The 15,307-nt window shown below is 26.8% G+C and overlaps 3 protein-coding genes across 4 annotated transcripts; 1 reads left to right on the forward strand and 2 right to left on the reverse strand.

Annotated features, from left to right (window-relative positions):
- Positions 1–381: 381 nt before the first annotated feature.
- Positions 382–5,335, forward strand: LOC107168070 (uncharacterized). Its single transcript, XM_015517344.2, has 14 exons — positions 382–1,151; positions 1,214–1,351; positions 1,426–1,544; positions 1,647–1,791; positions 1,863–1,992; positions 2,070–2,238; positions 2,326–2,506; positions 2,563–2,680; positions 2,748–2,988; positions 3,061–3,217; positions 3,298–3,429; positions 3,697–3,814; positions 4,288–4,445; positions 4,519–5,335. The coding sequence occupies exons 1-14, from the start codon at positions 661–663 to the stop codon at positions 4,619–4,621; spliced, it is 2,400 nt and encodes a 799-aa protein (XP_015372830.2). The 5' UTR covers positions 382–660; the 3' UTR covers positions 4,622–5,335.
- A 283-nt stretch (positions 5,336–5,618) lies between these two features.
- On the reverse strand, positions 5,619–6,725 carry Mpc1 (mitochondrial pyruvate carrier). The gene is made up of 3 exons (XM_015517329.2): positions 6,425–6,725; positions 6,228–6,328; positions 5,619–6,153 (listed from the first exon to the last, which is right to left on the reverse strand). Exons 1-3 carry the CDS (start codon positions 6,490–6,492, stop codon positions 5,978–5,980), a joined length of 345 nt encoding a protein of 114 aa, XP_015372815.1. The 5' UTR covers positions 6,493–6,725; the 3' UTR covers positions 5,619–5,977.
- A 5,165-nt stretch (positions 6,726–11,890) lies between these two features.
- LOC107168056 (uncharacterized) lies at positions 11,891–15,248 on the reverse strand. 2 transcript variants are annotated; one of them, XM_015517326.2, is made up of 8 exons: positions 14,656–15,248; positions 14,468–14,594; positions 13,906–14,361; positions 13,487–13,657; positions 13,180–13,394; positions 12,925–13,123; positions 12,331–12,489; positions 11,891–12,275 (listed from the first exon to the last, which is right to left on the reverse strand). In XM_015517326.2, the coding sequence occupies exons 1-8, from the start codon at positions 15,129–15,131 to the stop codon at positions 12,234–12,236; spliced, it is 1,845 nt and encodes a 614-aa protein (XP_015372812.2). In that variant the 5' UTR covers positions 15,132–15,248; the 3' UTR covers positions 11,891–12,233. The 2 variants fall into 2 exon arrangements, with proteins under 2 accessions (XP_015372812.2, XP_015372813.2); XM_015517327.2 differs by having other exon boundaries at positions 12,340–12,489; positions 14,656–15,247.
- Positions 15,249–15,307: the final 59 nt, after the last annotated feature.

Here is a 15,307-nt window from a genome sequence, read left to right on the forward strand (position 1 = left end):
TATTAGGTACTGAAATATAATCACAGAATAGACAACATCTATTAGAAAATAAATTTAATTATATATTCTGTGGTGTAAATGTGTAATTAATAATTATTATAGATTAATTAATCTTTAATAAAGATCCAAGTATTCCAAGTACTATCATAATATGATATAATATTCTAAATTCTTACAGGCTTTTATAAATATTTATTTAATTATTTGTATTGCCTATTTATATAATTATTATTTGTTTCATAGATTAAAAAAAAAATAGTTTTCATTAATTGGTTGCACCACAGAATAGATTTAATCTATTGGTTGCACTGTCAGCAACAAGTGGTAGATGATAGTGATTAAATCTACTGTTGATAACCTAGAACTTTTTATTCAATCATTCGATGTAAACAAAACAATTTCATACAAAACAACTCCACCCAGTTACATTTAAAAATTCCTACACTACACCTGTAAAAAACGAATACAGGATACTAAGATACAACATTGACTATTAACATCGTCGATAGTCGTGATCATTATGTTTTTAATGTTTAATTAATCGTTCAGTGCCTTAATTATTACTTTTTGTTTAACATTTTATTTGTTTGTACAACATTATTGTTTTTTTTTTCTTTTTATAAATGTGTGTAAAAGTCTGAAGAAGCGCTCTGACAAAAAATGTTTCATCCGACTTATTTATTGTTTATGTTCGTCTTTTGGACGAACGCCCAGTACGAGTGGCAACCTAAAGATGCGGTGGATGAAATCCGGCATAAATTAGACAAAATAAATGCTGATAATTGTGGTTTTCAACCGTTGAGCGAAATATATTTGCCTGAAGACACTGTGTCACATATACCGGATATCAAAGATGTTGTGATCAATCCTGTATTCCCCAACCGTACGGCTCTGTTGCATTTAAGCAACATGGCATTAAACAGAGGATTTTTCTTTAGTTATATATCACAAGCCAGATTTATACGTCCAGCAATCAATGATACATACGATCCAGGTATGATGTATTATTTCTTGTCGACAGTTGCTGATGTGTCAGCTAATTCACACATTAATGCCAGTGCCATATATTTTGCACCAAATATGTCTTATTCACCATCTTACAGAGGTTTTTTCAATAAGACATTTCCCTACTTTGCTCCCAGGACATTTCGGTAATTAATTCATCTATACTAAATAAAATATAAACATAATATAATGATTTATTAATAATTAGAGCTGACGATTTCAATGATCCTATACATTTGGAAAAAATGTCAACCTTAAATACATTTACTGTCAGAGATTTGGGCGCATTTTCTAATGAAAGTCTTACACAGGATTATACATCAAAACATTACGGAACTAATGAATGGTAACTAATTATTTGTTTTAATCTTTTAACGATTGTAATATTATATAACATGAATTTAAAAAATAATATTTTAGGTATTCAAAATGGCTTCCTGATAATGTTGTTGGACGACATGATACTAAGACTACTTACCAAGTAGAAATTCGTTATGCCAATAATACAAATGAAACACACACATTCCATGGGCCACCGGGTAATTTTTAATAATTTTTAAAATTACAATATTTTATTACAATCTAATTTTCTAAAAATGTGAATTATTTTTATGTTATTATAAAAAAAATTTGTGTATCAGGAGCTGATGATATTCCCGGTCCAATTAAGTGGACAAGACCATATTTTGATTGTGGACGTAGTAACAAGTGGTTGGTGGCAGCTGTTGTACCAATCGCTGACATATATCCTCGGCATACTGGATTTCGACATATTGAATATCCTACGTATGATCTCTTTTAAAACCTTAATGAAGCCAAGTTTTTTTTTATTAATATCTAATATATAAATCATTTAGTTATACCGCTGTATCAGTAATAGAAATGGATTTTGAGCGGATAGACATTAATCAATGTCCTATAAGTGCAGGAAATTCTGGTCCTAATCGTTTTGCAGATACTGCAAAGTGTAAAGAAGAAACTACATTAGTAAGTATTTTATAAATATAATTTAGTATTGATTATAACAACATATTTTTATATATATATATGTGTATATACTTTAGTGTGAACCATTGGATGGTTGGGGTTTTCGACGAGGTGGCTATCAATGTCGATGTTTACCTGGTTATCGATTAGGAAATACAGTTCGTCGTCCATTCCTGGGAGAAATTATTGAACGGGCTACACTTGAACAATATTACAGTGGCGTATTTGACTGTAAACGAATTGGATGTATGTTATTTTAATGTATTTACTATTTAATGGGTGTTTTAGTTTAATTTATTCATTTGCTTACATATGTTTTTTTTTTCATTTTAGGGCTTCAAAGTAAAATTGTATTCCCAAGTCAGTTAGATCCATATCTACGTGAGCAATATTTAGAAAAAAATTCAGAGTATAAAAACTTTACTCCAGGATTAGGATCTTTAAAAGATTCTCATATTAACATTCATGAAGTTATCAATGCCATACGAGGCGTAAATCCAAATAATTGCAATGAGTAAGTTACTTCATATAACATTGAAGTAGAATAAATTAAAGTTTTTGAATTTTTAGTTTTCGTAAGGAAGACTTACAACTTTTAGGTGACTATGGATTTGGAGCCCATCAACAATTTGCTAATGAAGCTAAAATGGCTGTTCGACTTGCTAACTTTATTAGTGCTTTCTTACAAGTAACTATTTTTATGTTTATGAAACATTTTTTGTGTACATTTATTTTATATTATAAATATTTTCTAGATATCAGATCCAAAAGAGGTTTATTCTGGTACAAGAGTGGCTGACAAGCATTTATCAGAAGATGAAATGATTGGAGAAGCATTGTCTATTGTAATGGCAAATTTTAAAATATGGTCAGCTGGTATATTCTGGGATACAAATAAATTTCCTAATCGTACTCTATTTGCTCCATATGCTTATAAAACTGTGAATTATGGTCGTAAGGTCTTTGTTGAAGATTTAGCGAGATTAAACCAGTCTGGTATATTAATATTATTATTTCTTTCATATTATAATTACTTGATATCAGTTTAATAATTATTTAAATGTTTAGATGAAGTATATACAAATAAAGAATGGTTTACTTTTACAAAACAACGATGGTCTACTAATTTTGATAGTTTAGAAAAGTTTTATGTAAAATTAAAATTACGATACACTGAAGAAGGAGGTCATTTGAACAAATTTGAATATTATCCAACCTTTTACAGGTAATAAAATATAGCTAATAAATAATACCTAACTAATAAAAATACTTTTTTATTAATATGTAATTGAAATAATATTTTAGAGCTGCAAATTTGGATCATGGTTATTGGTCAGCTCCTTATTATGATTGTAATGGTCCTGCAAAAGATTGGTTCATTCGTTATGCTGTTCCATTTTTTGGCTGGGATAGTCTCAAGGTTAAATTGGAATTTAAGTAAGTTTTATTTAAATTTAATATTAATATGTTTAGTGCCTTATAGTAATTGAGGCCCATTGCTTAATTCTTTAGTTCTTTTATTTAATGGCCGGATATGGTCTCCTTTCTCATGCTCTGTGTTAATTGAACTACATCTAATTTTATGATGTAACTTATTGTTTATATTTAACAGAATCTAAGGTATTCTTATTCAATATAGCACACTTTTAAATACAATTTAAAATGCTGAAATCACTTTAAATAAAATACACATTTTACTTTCAGAGGAGCAATTACAGTCACCATGCCACTTTTAAATTTGGACATAAATCAATGTCCCCACAAATTTTATGAACCCAATGCATTTAAAGGAACACATAAATGCGATCAACGTAGTTCATATGTAAGACCATATATTAATTTTTATTATTTATAGTCCAATAAATACAGAATAACTGTATAAAGTATTCATACAAAAACACAATGTTGTTTTTTTAGTTGATTTGTTTTAATTCTAAATTTTTTGCTTAAATGTTAATAACTTGACTTTATACAAAATTATGAATTATGAGCATGACCAATTGTCATTAATTGATTACACTATTTTGTCTTATAATGATAAAATATGAATTTCAAAATTTTTTTTTTACACATAATATTATAAATACTCATGATTCTGAAAACATATTTTTAAATTAAATTGGAGAATGTCTGAAAATGTTATTTATTTATTTAAGGTTCAAAACTTTTATTATAAACAATTGACAATTTTGAACTAAATACTAGGAAAATAAACATCATTCTTAATAATATGGATACTTTATTCAACACATTATTCTAAAGTTATTTTTATTTTTATACTATTTAATGTTTTAGTGTGTACCAATACAAGGGCGTGGTTATGACACCGGTGGTTACAAATGCGAATGTATACAAGGTTATGAATTTCCATTTGAGGAAGAAGATTTTACTTATTTTGATGGCCAAATGATGGAAGATGAATTTATGCACATGTTACATAACAATAAAACTAGGTATTTATAATTGTGTAATTGGTAGATTAAAATAGATTTTAGAATATTGTTAACTTTTTATGATTTTTCATAGGTATGATACTTTCAAATGTCGTATAGCTGGAGCTGCACTTCCTCTTAGTAATGTTTTTTATGTCATGACATTAGTCTTGTGTAGTTTATTAATGTGGGCTTAATAGCTAGAATTTAAATTAGACTGATGTGTTCTATCAAAAATGTATTATTTAATTATATTATAAGTTAAATTGATGTTTGAAAATTACCAAAAGTTATAGATCAATAACCTTACAAATATTTTATTTTTAATTTCAATTAATTTTGACTGAATCTCTACTATGAAACTCAACATTTGATTTGACATACATATTCTCAATAAAATTAAGTTTTTATGGATACCTAATATTTTTAATAGATTACATAAATGTATTTTTTATACTCTTTCTTTAAATTTATCATTTATTTTATTTTTAGTTTTTGTATCTTGTTACATAAGTTAAAACTGACAAATGCAGTGCATGCATGATGTATGTCTTAAGTTTAAACTGAATCCGTCCATTAAATGTGATCAAATATTAATTTTATTTACGTTTATGTTGATAATTAAGTTTTTAATTCTCATATATTCTTACTTCTAATGTAAGAAACGCATCAGTATTTTTTTTTTCTTTTTTTTATGATACAATATTGTAATAATCATTTTTATAATTTGTATTTTGTTTATAATCATGTTAATCAACACACTTAAGTTGACAATACTTAGATGGACTATATAAACTAATATTATATAATTTATTCTATTAGTATAAATAATTGTCCCTTGATGTTTATATAATTAATTAGTAAAAAAAAATATATCTTTTGAACAATAAAGGTTAATAAATTTTAAATAATACTAATAGTTTTTTATCTTAGTATTTTACTCCTATTGAAATGATGATTTTAAATTATTTTTTATAATTATTAATCATCACATAATTAACTGACTATAACATCAGAGGTATCGTTATGATAATATCCACAAGATATTTGAAGTCAAAACAGTTTAAAACGCTTGTGGAAAACTTCTTGTTAAATATGAGATGTATGTGAAAGAATAATAAATTATTATTATTAAATAATTATTCAGACACAATATAGATAATATTGCAAACAGACAATTAAAAAAATTTGCAGTTAAAGGCTACCAATATAATTTATTAAAAATAAATAACGGTATAATAAGACAGAAAAACTTAATAACACAAAAAAGTAAAGTATACACGTTCAATTTGTAATCGTAATAAACAGCCAAGTATATCTCATTTTCTTACAATTAAAGAAACACAAAAATGAGCAAAATATATGAATACATTATTTAAGTTGTATTGTCAATATTTGTATACAATAGTATTAAGTAACAAGTGGATGTCAGTATGTTACATTTAATATGCATTTCTATAAATGCATTTTACAGAAGCCTATCACAATGAAATTTTGATTCAAATAATAAATTATACATGTCGTATACCTAAATAATTTTAAAAATGGAATACTTAAGCTATTTCATTTTTTTTATCCTTTTTATTAGATAAATAATTATAATTAATGAATCTTGAAAGTTGGATCACTTGAGCTACTTCATTTGTTGCATGACAAGCGAACAAAAGCATATTACGTGGTTGGACTTTCCACGCAAATCTCATGAATGCAATTGAATATAAGCATAATGCTAGAATGTAGAAAACATCATAAATAAAATTAATAAGACTAAATAAAAAATTGAATTAAAAATAAATGTATTACCTCCAGTCATTTTACCACTAATTAGTTCAGGATCTTTTCTAACATCCGATAGTGCTGCTATTGGTATACCCCAATTTGCTATTGGACCCCAAAAATGAGTACTAAAATAATAATAAAAAAAAAAAAAAAAAAATGCATAGGTACTTACTATTTCAATTGGGTTCATAATGAATCAAAAACAAATAATAAATGTTCACCTCATTAAATAAGTACGGAATTCTTTACTCTTGAGTTGTTCAAACAATTTCTTACCCATGGAACCCATATTAATTTATACTTTGTAATTTAAAAATAATATATTATGTAGGAATAGGTTTTATGGATTGAAAAAGTTTAATATTTTGAAGGTTAGACTGATGAGTGATTAATGAAACTAATAATATTCAAATGAAAAAAAAATGAATATTGGAAATATTAGAGGTCAAAGTATTGTCTCATAACTTCACAGTTCACTCTATGGAATTGTAAACTGAATTGAGTTTGTTCTGTGAAATATTGATAAGAATATTATGTAAAAAAGATTTGCTACTTTGGTGGTTGCCGATAACAAATAATTTTGGTATTGTCATGGATAATATCACGATCTGTGGTCTATAATATTATTAAGAATTTAATATTGTATATATATATATATATATAAATATTCTATATATTGGTATTAACGATAGTGTTGTACTATTTTCCTCAATAATACGAATGGTAAATAACGTATTAATAGACATATTAATTAATAATATATTAATATGTCTATGATAACGTCACACTAATAAAATTCTTATCAATTGAGTGAATTCACAGAGCAAGAATGAAAACTTTTGCCATGAGTCAAATTCGTGGGAGCTTTGACCCCACACCCCCTCGTAGTTCATAAATAATTTTTAATTTAACAATCTAATAATAATTGTTCTTAATTAAATAGGATTTTAAAACAAAATTACTGTCCAATTATTTCTCAAATGCTTAGCGAACGTGTTTTATTTTTGGGAGTCTTTGTACACGATAAGACGGACGATAAGTTATCACAAAAATGCTCCGATTTTCAAATTCAATATCTTTTCCGTTGGTTAAAGAAATCTAGTAGATAGGTGAGTGGTGAGTTCGTGAGGTCAACTTTTAAATTTTCTAAAACGCCGGGAAAAACAAAAAATAGATAAAGAAAAACGGCAATGTGTACGCAAAATGCCAAAATCGATATTGGTGTTTGGTGTGATTCAGAATTGTGATATTCATATACAATGATTTTATACGATTAAATTCAAATTTAACACAGGCATTGCATTATTACCATGAGTTCTCTAAACACATAAATATAAAAATGGGTTACTAAAATAAATAATTCGTCGTTTTTTTAGAATAAGTACCTATAATACCTATGTATGAAAATAAAATTATAAAATTCCTATATTTTTTCTTATTTATTTATTTATTTATTTTGTGGTGTGGGGGGGGGGAGCCTGCATAGGTTCAAATAAGTGGGAGCTTTATGGGATAAGTCCCTAAAAATTTCCTACATTTTTTAAGCTATCAGTATTATTTACAATTTATGATGCAAAATTCGTGTTCGTTAGGTTATGTAGGTAAAAAAAATGTAGGTGTTAATTACTTGCATAAATGCTTCATTTAGTATCTATTGGGCTTCAGCCACTCCCCCCGAAATCTCAAACGCTATTTGCGCCTTTGGTAGCCTGGTATAGGATTAGAGGGGCTCTCCCTATTTCCTTTTATGAAAATACTTATACTATAGTTGTCCCCTCAAAAAGGCCTTCCGCCCGGCCACGGCGTCACAAAATATAATTTAGTATAGCATAATTTATCCATATCTGTGCCAGGCGGCGCCAGCATTGTCCCATGAGCCTCGCTCACGAACTAAGATATCTTAGTTCGTGGCCTCGCTTGTGACAGAGGATCACTATCTATATAATCTGGTAGACAATCTACCTATGGTGAATAATTGCGGTCTCATTAGATGAGTAAATTTAATACAAAAGATAGCACTACAAGTTTATTCCTTATTCCTATTTAATTATCAAAATTAGAGCTTTAACATTGATTTTAATTCTAAAATATGCGATATATTCCCAGTGTCACCTTATAATTTCATTTTAAAGATCACGGGCTTATAAAACTGACTTGTGCGTGTAGTTGATGGTTGATGCTTATTGTACCTACCTACTTAATAAACAATATTGTAATGCAAGTAAAAAAATGTACAATAAATATAATTTTGACGAGTAGTTTTATCTTTATTAAAGCCAATTAGATTAGTAGTTAATAGTTGTAATTTGTATGTGAACATATAAGCGTAATCTAGTGATGGCAAGGAGGGAATAGTGTATTTTTGTTCCCCCTTTTCCTCTGTTATAAGTTAAAATCAAATCCATTACTGTTTTATGTGTACTGTTTTTGTTAGTACACATCTGTAAGTTTTTTATCTTTGTATTTTTACACTTTTCGTTTTAATTATATTTGAATATCATTTATTTTTAAAGACTGATAACTATATTATTTGTTGCCACTTGCCTTACTTATTGGTTGGAGATAAATCCCCTCTTTTTAAAAATATACATAATATATTTTTAGTTTTACCTGCACAGACTGCGCTGTCCCCCAAGAATTTACCCTGGATCACGCATATGGTTAAAAAGAAAAAGTATGAATAACTGAAAACCATAGGTACAATTTTACTGCAATATTATATGGTGTATTAAAAAATTTAAAAATGTATTATGGAAAATATAAGTTGCTTAAGTCGAATAGGTTTCTTCCATTAATTCAAAATTCAATCGAATTCAAATTTGTTTGTCTTCCTTTATTATGAATTTATAAATAAATTACTTTACAAATTTACTTTTTTCGAATTTAAAAAAAAGTTTTCAATATGGTTATTTTAAATTTTTTAACCCGTGGTGAAAAGAAACTATTAGATGTTAGTATATAGGTATTAATACATTAAAAACTTAACCTATAGCAAAATCATCGGTTCTATGACAAAAGATCGAATGCGTATAGTGAATTATCTAGCAAATGAAAAAAAGAGGAAAAAATGAGTGAATAAAAATATTAGCGAAAATATATAGAGAGAAAAATTGTAAGGATATAATATAATTAAAGCCGAATATTGAATTAATACATTTGTATGTGTATAAAAAAAAAATCAAAAAATTAACACTATTTATCATAGTTGTAATGGAAAATTATACGTGAAAAAATCATTCTTTAACAGTTAGTTTCCCAGAAGTATGTACTGCTCTTTTATTATTTTTGACAATTCCTGTTACATCTGCAAGCTCGGAACGGTCAATTTCCAAACTAAAAATTATTTAAGGATATTTAAGAAGTACAATGATGCAAGATCGCTTAAGTGGACTGGGCGCCTGGCGTTAATTTCAATCGAACAAGAAACAGCTCGAGAAGACTTTGAAGATTTAATCGATTTGTTTGCCGAAGCAAAAGCAAAAAAGAAGAAATTTTGAATATTTAAATTTTGTATTGCCTTATTGTATATATTTTTTAAATCGAAAAATGTTTAATACAATTTTACCATACAAATATTAATACACTAAACATGTTTTTTATTATTTGTAACCTTAAAGGGTAGAATTTTGTAGGTGGTTATTTTTTGTAGGCTATTCCTTATATCACCTTCCTCCAAATTTATAAAACTAAGGGCCCGATTGGATTATTTTGCCACGGGCATTAAAAGTTCTGGTGACGACACAGCTGGTACAGGATTATGATCTGAAGGTTTTTTAACAACTTCTTCATTTTTTGAATTTGAACGTACTCAACATGGTTATTGTCTATACATCGCAGACATACGACAAAAGTTTTCCTAGCTGTGATTAAATAATATATTGTATGTCTGTATAACAAGTTTCACATGACAAAGAACCAGCAGTGTTTCTTTCAGACAATTTACCTCGGAGGAGCATTTGAAAAAATCGGAGGAGCAATTATAATACGTATTATTTTATTTACACAATATCACATTATTATACTATAATAGGTACCTAGTCTGTTATGATTGTGAACATTAAATTAAATAGATACGTCATACACAACATTTCACATAAAGTTAGATTTTTTTTTTACTATTCTTCAAATTTAAGTACCTGAAAGAAACACTGCAAAGAACACATTAAGCCAGTATAAGTATAGGCACATATACAAGGTGTTTTTGTCATCATGAAACACTCATTATTTCAAAAAGTATCAATGTTTTTGAAAATAATTTTTTACAAAGTTTCATGTTGCTAAAAAAAACAACGTTTTTATTAAAAAATTATGTTTTTAAAATATTTTTTATCCTTATAATTTTTTAAGTTTTTTACTTTTTTGAATGACAACCCAGAGTTTTAATTTCATATTCCAAAGCAGAATATTTTTCTAAGTATTTTGATACGTAAAAATCGAATTTTGGACGAGTAGTTTATGAGTTATAAGTATTTAAAGTTTAGAGAAGTGGAGTAGTGGAAAAACATTTTGCGGGGTAACCCCGTGCCACTCCACTCTACCAATCTAAACTTAAATACCTATAACTCATTAACTACTCGTCCTAAATTCGATTTTTATGAATCAAAATACTTAGAAAAATATTCTGCTTTGAAATATGATATTAAAACTCTATGTTGTCATTCAAAAAAGTAAAAAACTTAAAACGGGTTATCTTTGAGTGAGTGGGAAGAGTGGTTAGATATGAGAAGGTTTGAATGATTAATAGTTTAGAAAACATAATTTTTGGCAGTGATTTGACGCAATTTCGGAGATAGTTGGAATTTTCAAGTCATTGTGAAGATTGAGGTTTTTGACATACCAGGGAGAGTTGGTTAAGAGTCGGAAATTTATATCGAAACCGACGTTGGGCAAAATGTTTTTCCACTACTCCACTTCTCTAAACTTTAAATACTTATAACTCATAAACTACTCGTCCAAAATTCGATTTTTACGTATCAAAATATTTAGAAAAATATTCTGCTTTGGAATATGAAATTAAAACTCTAGGCTGTCATTAAAAAAATTAAAAAACTTAAAAAATTATAAGGATAAAAAATATTTAAAAAAAACATAATTTTTTAATAAAAACGTTGTTTTTTAAGCAACATGAAACTTTGTAAAAAAATATTTTCAAAAACATTGATACTTTTTGAAATAATAAGTTGTTTATGATAAAAAAATCACCCTGTATAAGAGTATCGTTGTACGACTTAAATGACGAATTCAGCCCAGCTACGAGTGAAGACTAATGATCATTGATCATAGACATAATATCATCGAATCCTACAACATTTCACTGTAATTCCACATGGTTAGCACACAGTCGGTATAAATTAAAATTAAAATGTAGATGATAGATTTTCTGTCATTTTGTTTTCGCTAATTTTCATTCGTTCTATTATCGAGAAATGATAACAGCAAAATCAGAACGACAGTTTGTTGTATAAATTAAAACTTATCTTTCTTGACTTTAATTATAAAATAATTAACCAAGTTTTTAGGATTTGATGAAATTCGTCAAACGTCCATAAAAAAATATTTTAGATTAAAGCTTGGATTTTATTTTTTATTCTACTAATACTGATCTAAATTCCATTCATAATTCATAAAACGTTAAACATGCTTCATATTTTAAGAAATTAATTTTCTAAACAATGAACATACTAAAGTTTATGTTTTTGTGATAATATAAATATTATTTACATTTTATTTATAGTGTACATATGGTAAATATAATTATACATATAATAATTTAACTTATTTTTACTTGCATTGACAAATAATATTTTGATCGACAATAATTTAATTTAAAAAAAAAAACATTTGCTATAAAATTTAAAAAAGTTATATAAAGGTATATAAATCTATAAGCTATTACAGTTGTATATATAAATTATATAATTAAAATAAATAAATTTGTGAAGGAACAATAGTAATATACATTAATAATATAATTGGTAATTGTGAGTAATACTCAAACAAACAATAATTTTAAATTATACAATGAAATTTTCAATTTTGTTTCAACGGATTTCCAGGATATTTGTTTAAAAGCTGAAAAAAAAATTTAAATAAGATTTGTGTTTATAGAATAATAAACGCTGTTTACTTCATTTACAATTTCAATCTGCTTTCTTAATTCTGTTGGAGTTACTTGGTGTAATAAATGTTCTTGTTCAAAAAATGAAAAATCATCTTCTAATTTTGAAGATGAATTACTATTATTACTAAATTTTTTTCTTTGGTATTTAATATCACTATTTAATTTCTGAAATATTATAAGAATTTGAATAATTTATTATCTATCAGTCTATCAGTATTATAATACAGTGGAACTACGATTTTGTGGCAGGAACCGGACTAAAGCTCTGACGAATACTCAAATAAACAGTTGGATAGACTATTAAATGTCTAAATAAAGATGATGAATTTTTCCAACCGTAATACATAAACCAGTTGACTTGGTGATAAAAATGAAACTCATATGCAAGCGAATAAATATGTCACACATTATCGAATGAGTATGCCAAATTATTAAATTCTATTTATAACAACACAAAAATTTTCAATAGCAATAAATATTTATTTTTGAGTATGACAGTTAATCGGAGTGATGATTAACCAAGTGATAGTTAAACAAAGTTCCACTGTAATATGAAAAGCATGGTAAAATTCAAGCTAATTTAATTAGGTATCTGCTTACTGAATTTGATTGACTATCAATGTTCACATTTTTTACCACTCCCATCACACTTTTAACCAATTGTCTTTTTTCTTGAACTTCGGCTTCTAAACGCTTTTCTAATGCGGAAATACATTCTAGTTTATCTTTTAAAAGAACTTCAAAACGTTCCAACTCTTCTCTGTGTTTTGAATTGAGCTGTGCCATTTCTTTTTCATACCTAAGTATAAAAAACCTTAATTTTTTTTTTTTAAATAATTTATTATTTTGATTAACCTCTCTTTAAAATTAATTATTTGATTATTCATTTGAAGTTTTATCAATTTATTTTCCTCATTTGTAATTTGAACAATTCCATCTAATTTACGCTGATAATCAGATACTTTTTCAGCCAGCATAGCATCTAGCTGTTTTTGATAAAAGCTTTTTAGATCATTTTTCACAGTTTTAATTTCTTCTTTTGCTGCATTAAGTTCCTCAGCAGTTTGAGCCTAGATCATAATATTTAGGTACAATAATTATGATAATAAAAACATTTAAATATTTTTTTTTTTATCAAATACTATTAATTTAATATAAATACCTCAGTACTTTTCATTTGATCAACAATCTCTTCAATTCTATGTTTTTGATCTAAAAGTTGATCATATTTTAAAGTTTTCTCACATAATATTTTTTTTTCTTCATTTAGTACTAGTACTTCTTTCTCCAACTTACTACACTTATTCATTGATTCATTGCACTTTTCGGCTATCTAAAATATAACAAATAATATTGATTTTATTGTAACAATAAGTTTTAAATTACTACAGCATTAATTATTTAATATATCATCGGTTAACATGTCGTATTGCTTACTACACAGTACACACAGTATTTCAAGTCCTAGCTGTGTTTCTTAAGTTAATTTGTTAACCTATCAGTTACTGTAATCACATTATGACACTATGTAGTCCCTTTGATGTCACATTTAAGTAATCTCTATTGAATTTTTAAACTCACGTTTATATTTTTTTCTTGTAATTTAACTAATTCATTTTTAAGCAAATCATTTTCTTCATTTTTTTTTTCAAAACTTATTTGTAATTGTTTGGTTTGTTCTTCTACTTTTTGGCATTTGATTAATAATTCATTTAACTTTTTTTCAGCATTTTCTGTTTGAACTTTGTAAGAATTACTTCGAGAAATTGCTTTAGCTGTGTCACTTTTATAATGTTCGATTTTTTCTTTCACTGTTTCCAAAATTTCTTTTTTTTTCTTGCGCTCAGATTGTAAATCTCTGTTGATTTTTTCATTAATTGTACTATATGCTCTTACTTGACTTAAAATCATAGCTGATCGTGCAGCAAGATCATCAAGAAGATTATTTTTTTGACAATCTTCTTCTTTATATTCAATCATTCTTTTTTCATAATTTTTTAACTTTTCTTCTAAATCTATAACTTTTTTTTCTATATTCTGTAACAACAAATATCAAAAAATATATATTTGCCAAATTATTAATTCAAATATTATTCCATCATTTTATTTATTTTATAGATGAAGTATCAAAAAACATATTTACTTGTCTGCGATAAATTTCTTTTCCTAGTTTCAACCACAAATTTTCTTTTGAAATAGAGTCTAATTTTTGGTAATCACTTAAAGCTGTAGTTACACGTGGGGTTACATTTTCCAAGTTGTCACATAAACTTAAATATAGAAACATATTACCTTCAATCATATAAAAAATAGTAATAAATTAAATAGTACCTCTGTAAATTGTTATCTTCTAATCCATCATAATTAGTTTTTTTGGTTATAACAGGAGATCCAACATCTTTTTCTTGAAAACTGACATTACGCTGAGGATGGCCATTATCTATATTTCTTAATAACTTATCATTGTAATCGTAAGTATTCACCATTTCATGCATCAGCGAATCAATGGAACTATAGTTAATTTTTTTCTCAGCATTTCGTTTAAGAGGAGAGGAAGCACTAAGAGGACTGGACAGACCATTGCTGATGTAACTAGTTTCCATTTGTTCAATTTCATTAATTTGATTTGATAAAGTATCTAAATTTGTCACTAAATTGTCAATTACGCCTTTGAAACTATTTGAGCTGTTAGACAACTCTTCTGTGACTGTGTCTTCATTCGTTTCACTATCTGAAGTGTGGACTTGAAAGAAATCAGACGGTAGTGACACTAAGAAGTCAGTATTTTCACTACAGGAATCACTCATAATTGATAATTTTGTGGCGATAAGTCTATTGTCATAAACATTTAAAAATAGAACTTACAAGGTAAAAACTTTTTGAAATCATTACATACATATTACACAATTACTATCTCAAATCTTATAAAATTACTGTTATTGCTTATCACTGATCATTTTTTTTTTTTTGTTTACATCGCCAC

This window comes from Diuraphis noxia, unplaced genomic scaffold (genome assembly GCF_037042655.1).
Source record: "Diuraphis noxia isolate RWA-SAM2 unplaced genomic scaffold, SU_Dnox_SAM2 contig0003, whole genome shotgun sequence".
Classification (NCBI taxonomy): domain Eukaryota; kingdom Metazoa; phylum Arthropoda; class Insecta; order Hemiptera; family Aphididae; genus Diuraphis; species Diuraphis noxia.

Excerpts from the sequence above, each read along its gene's own strand:
- LOC107168070 (XM_015517344.2), top strand. The coding sequence starts at position 661 with ATGTTTCATCCGACTTATTTATTGTTTATGTTCGTCTTTTGGACGAAC. Across the intron at positions 1,152-1,213 it reads TTTGCTCCCAGGACATTTCG|AGCTGACGATTTCAATGATC; the intron begins GTAATTAATTCA and ends ATTAATAATTAG. Across the intron at positions 2,681-2,747 it reads TTATTAGTGCTTTCTTACAA|ATATCAGATCCAAAAGAGGT; the intron begins GTAACTATTTTT and ends AATATTTTCTAG.
- Mpc1 (XM_015517329.2), bottom strand. The coding sequence starts at position 6,492 with ATGGGTTCCATGGGTAAGAAATTGTTTGAACAACTCAAGAGTAAAGAA. Across the intron at positions 6,329-6,424 it reads TTCCGTACTTATTTAATGAG|TACTCATTTTTGGGGTCCAA; the intron begins GTGAACATTTAT and ends TTATTATTTTAG. Across the intron at positions 6,154-6,227 it reads TAGTGGTAAAATGACTGGAG|CATTATGCTTATATTCAATT; the intron begins GTAATACATTTA and ends TCTACATTCTAG.
- LOC107168056 (XM_015517326.2), bottom strand. The coding sequence starts at position 15,131 with ATGAGTGATTCCTGTAGTGAAAATACTGACTTCTTAGTGTCACTACCG. Across the intron at positions 14,362-14,467 it reads AAGAAATTTATCGCAGACAA|AATATAGAAAAAAAAGTTAT; the intron begins GTAAATATGTTT and ends TTGTTGTTACAG. Across the intron at positions 13,124-13,179 it reads ATAATTAATTTTAAAGAGAG|GTATGAAAAAGAAATGGCAC; the intron begins GTTAATCAAAAT and ends TTTTATACTTAG.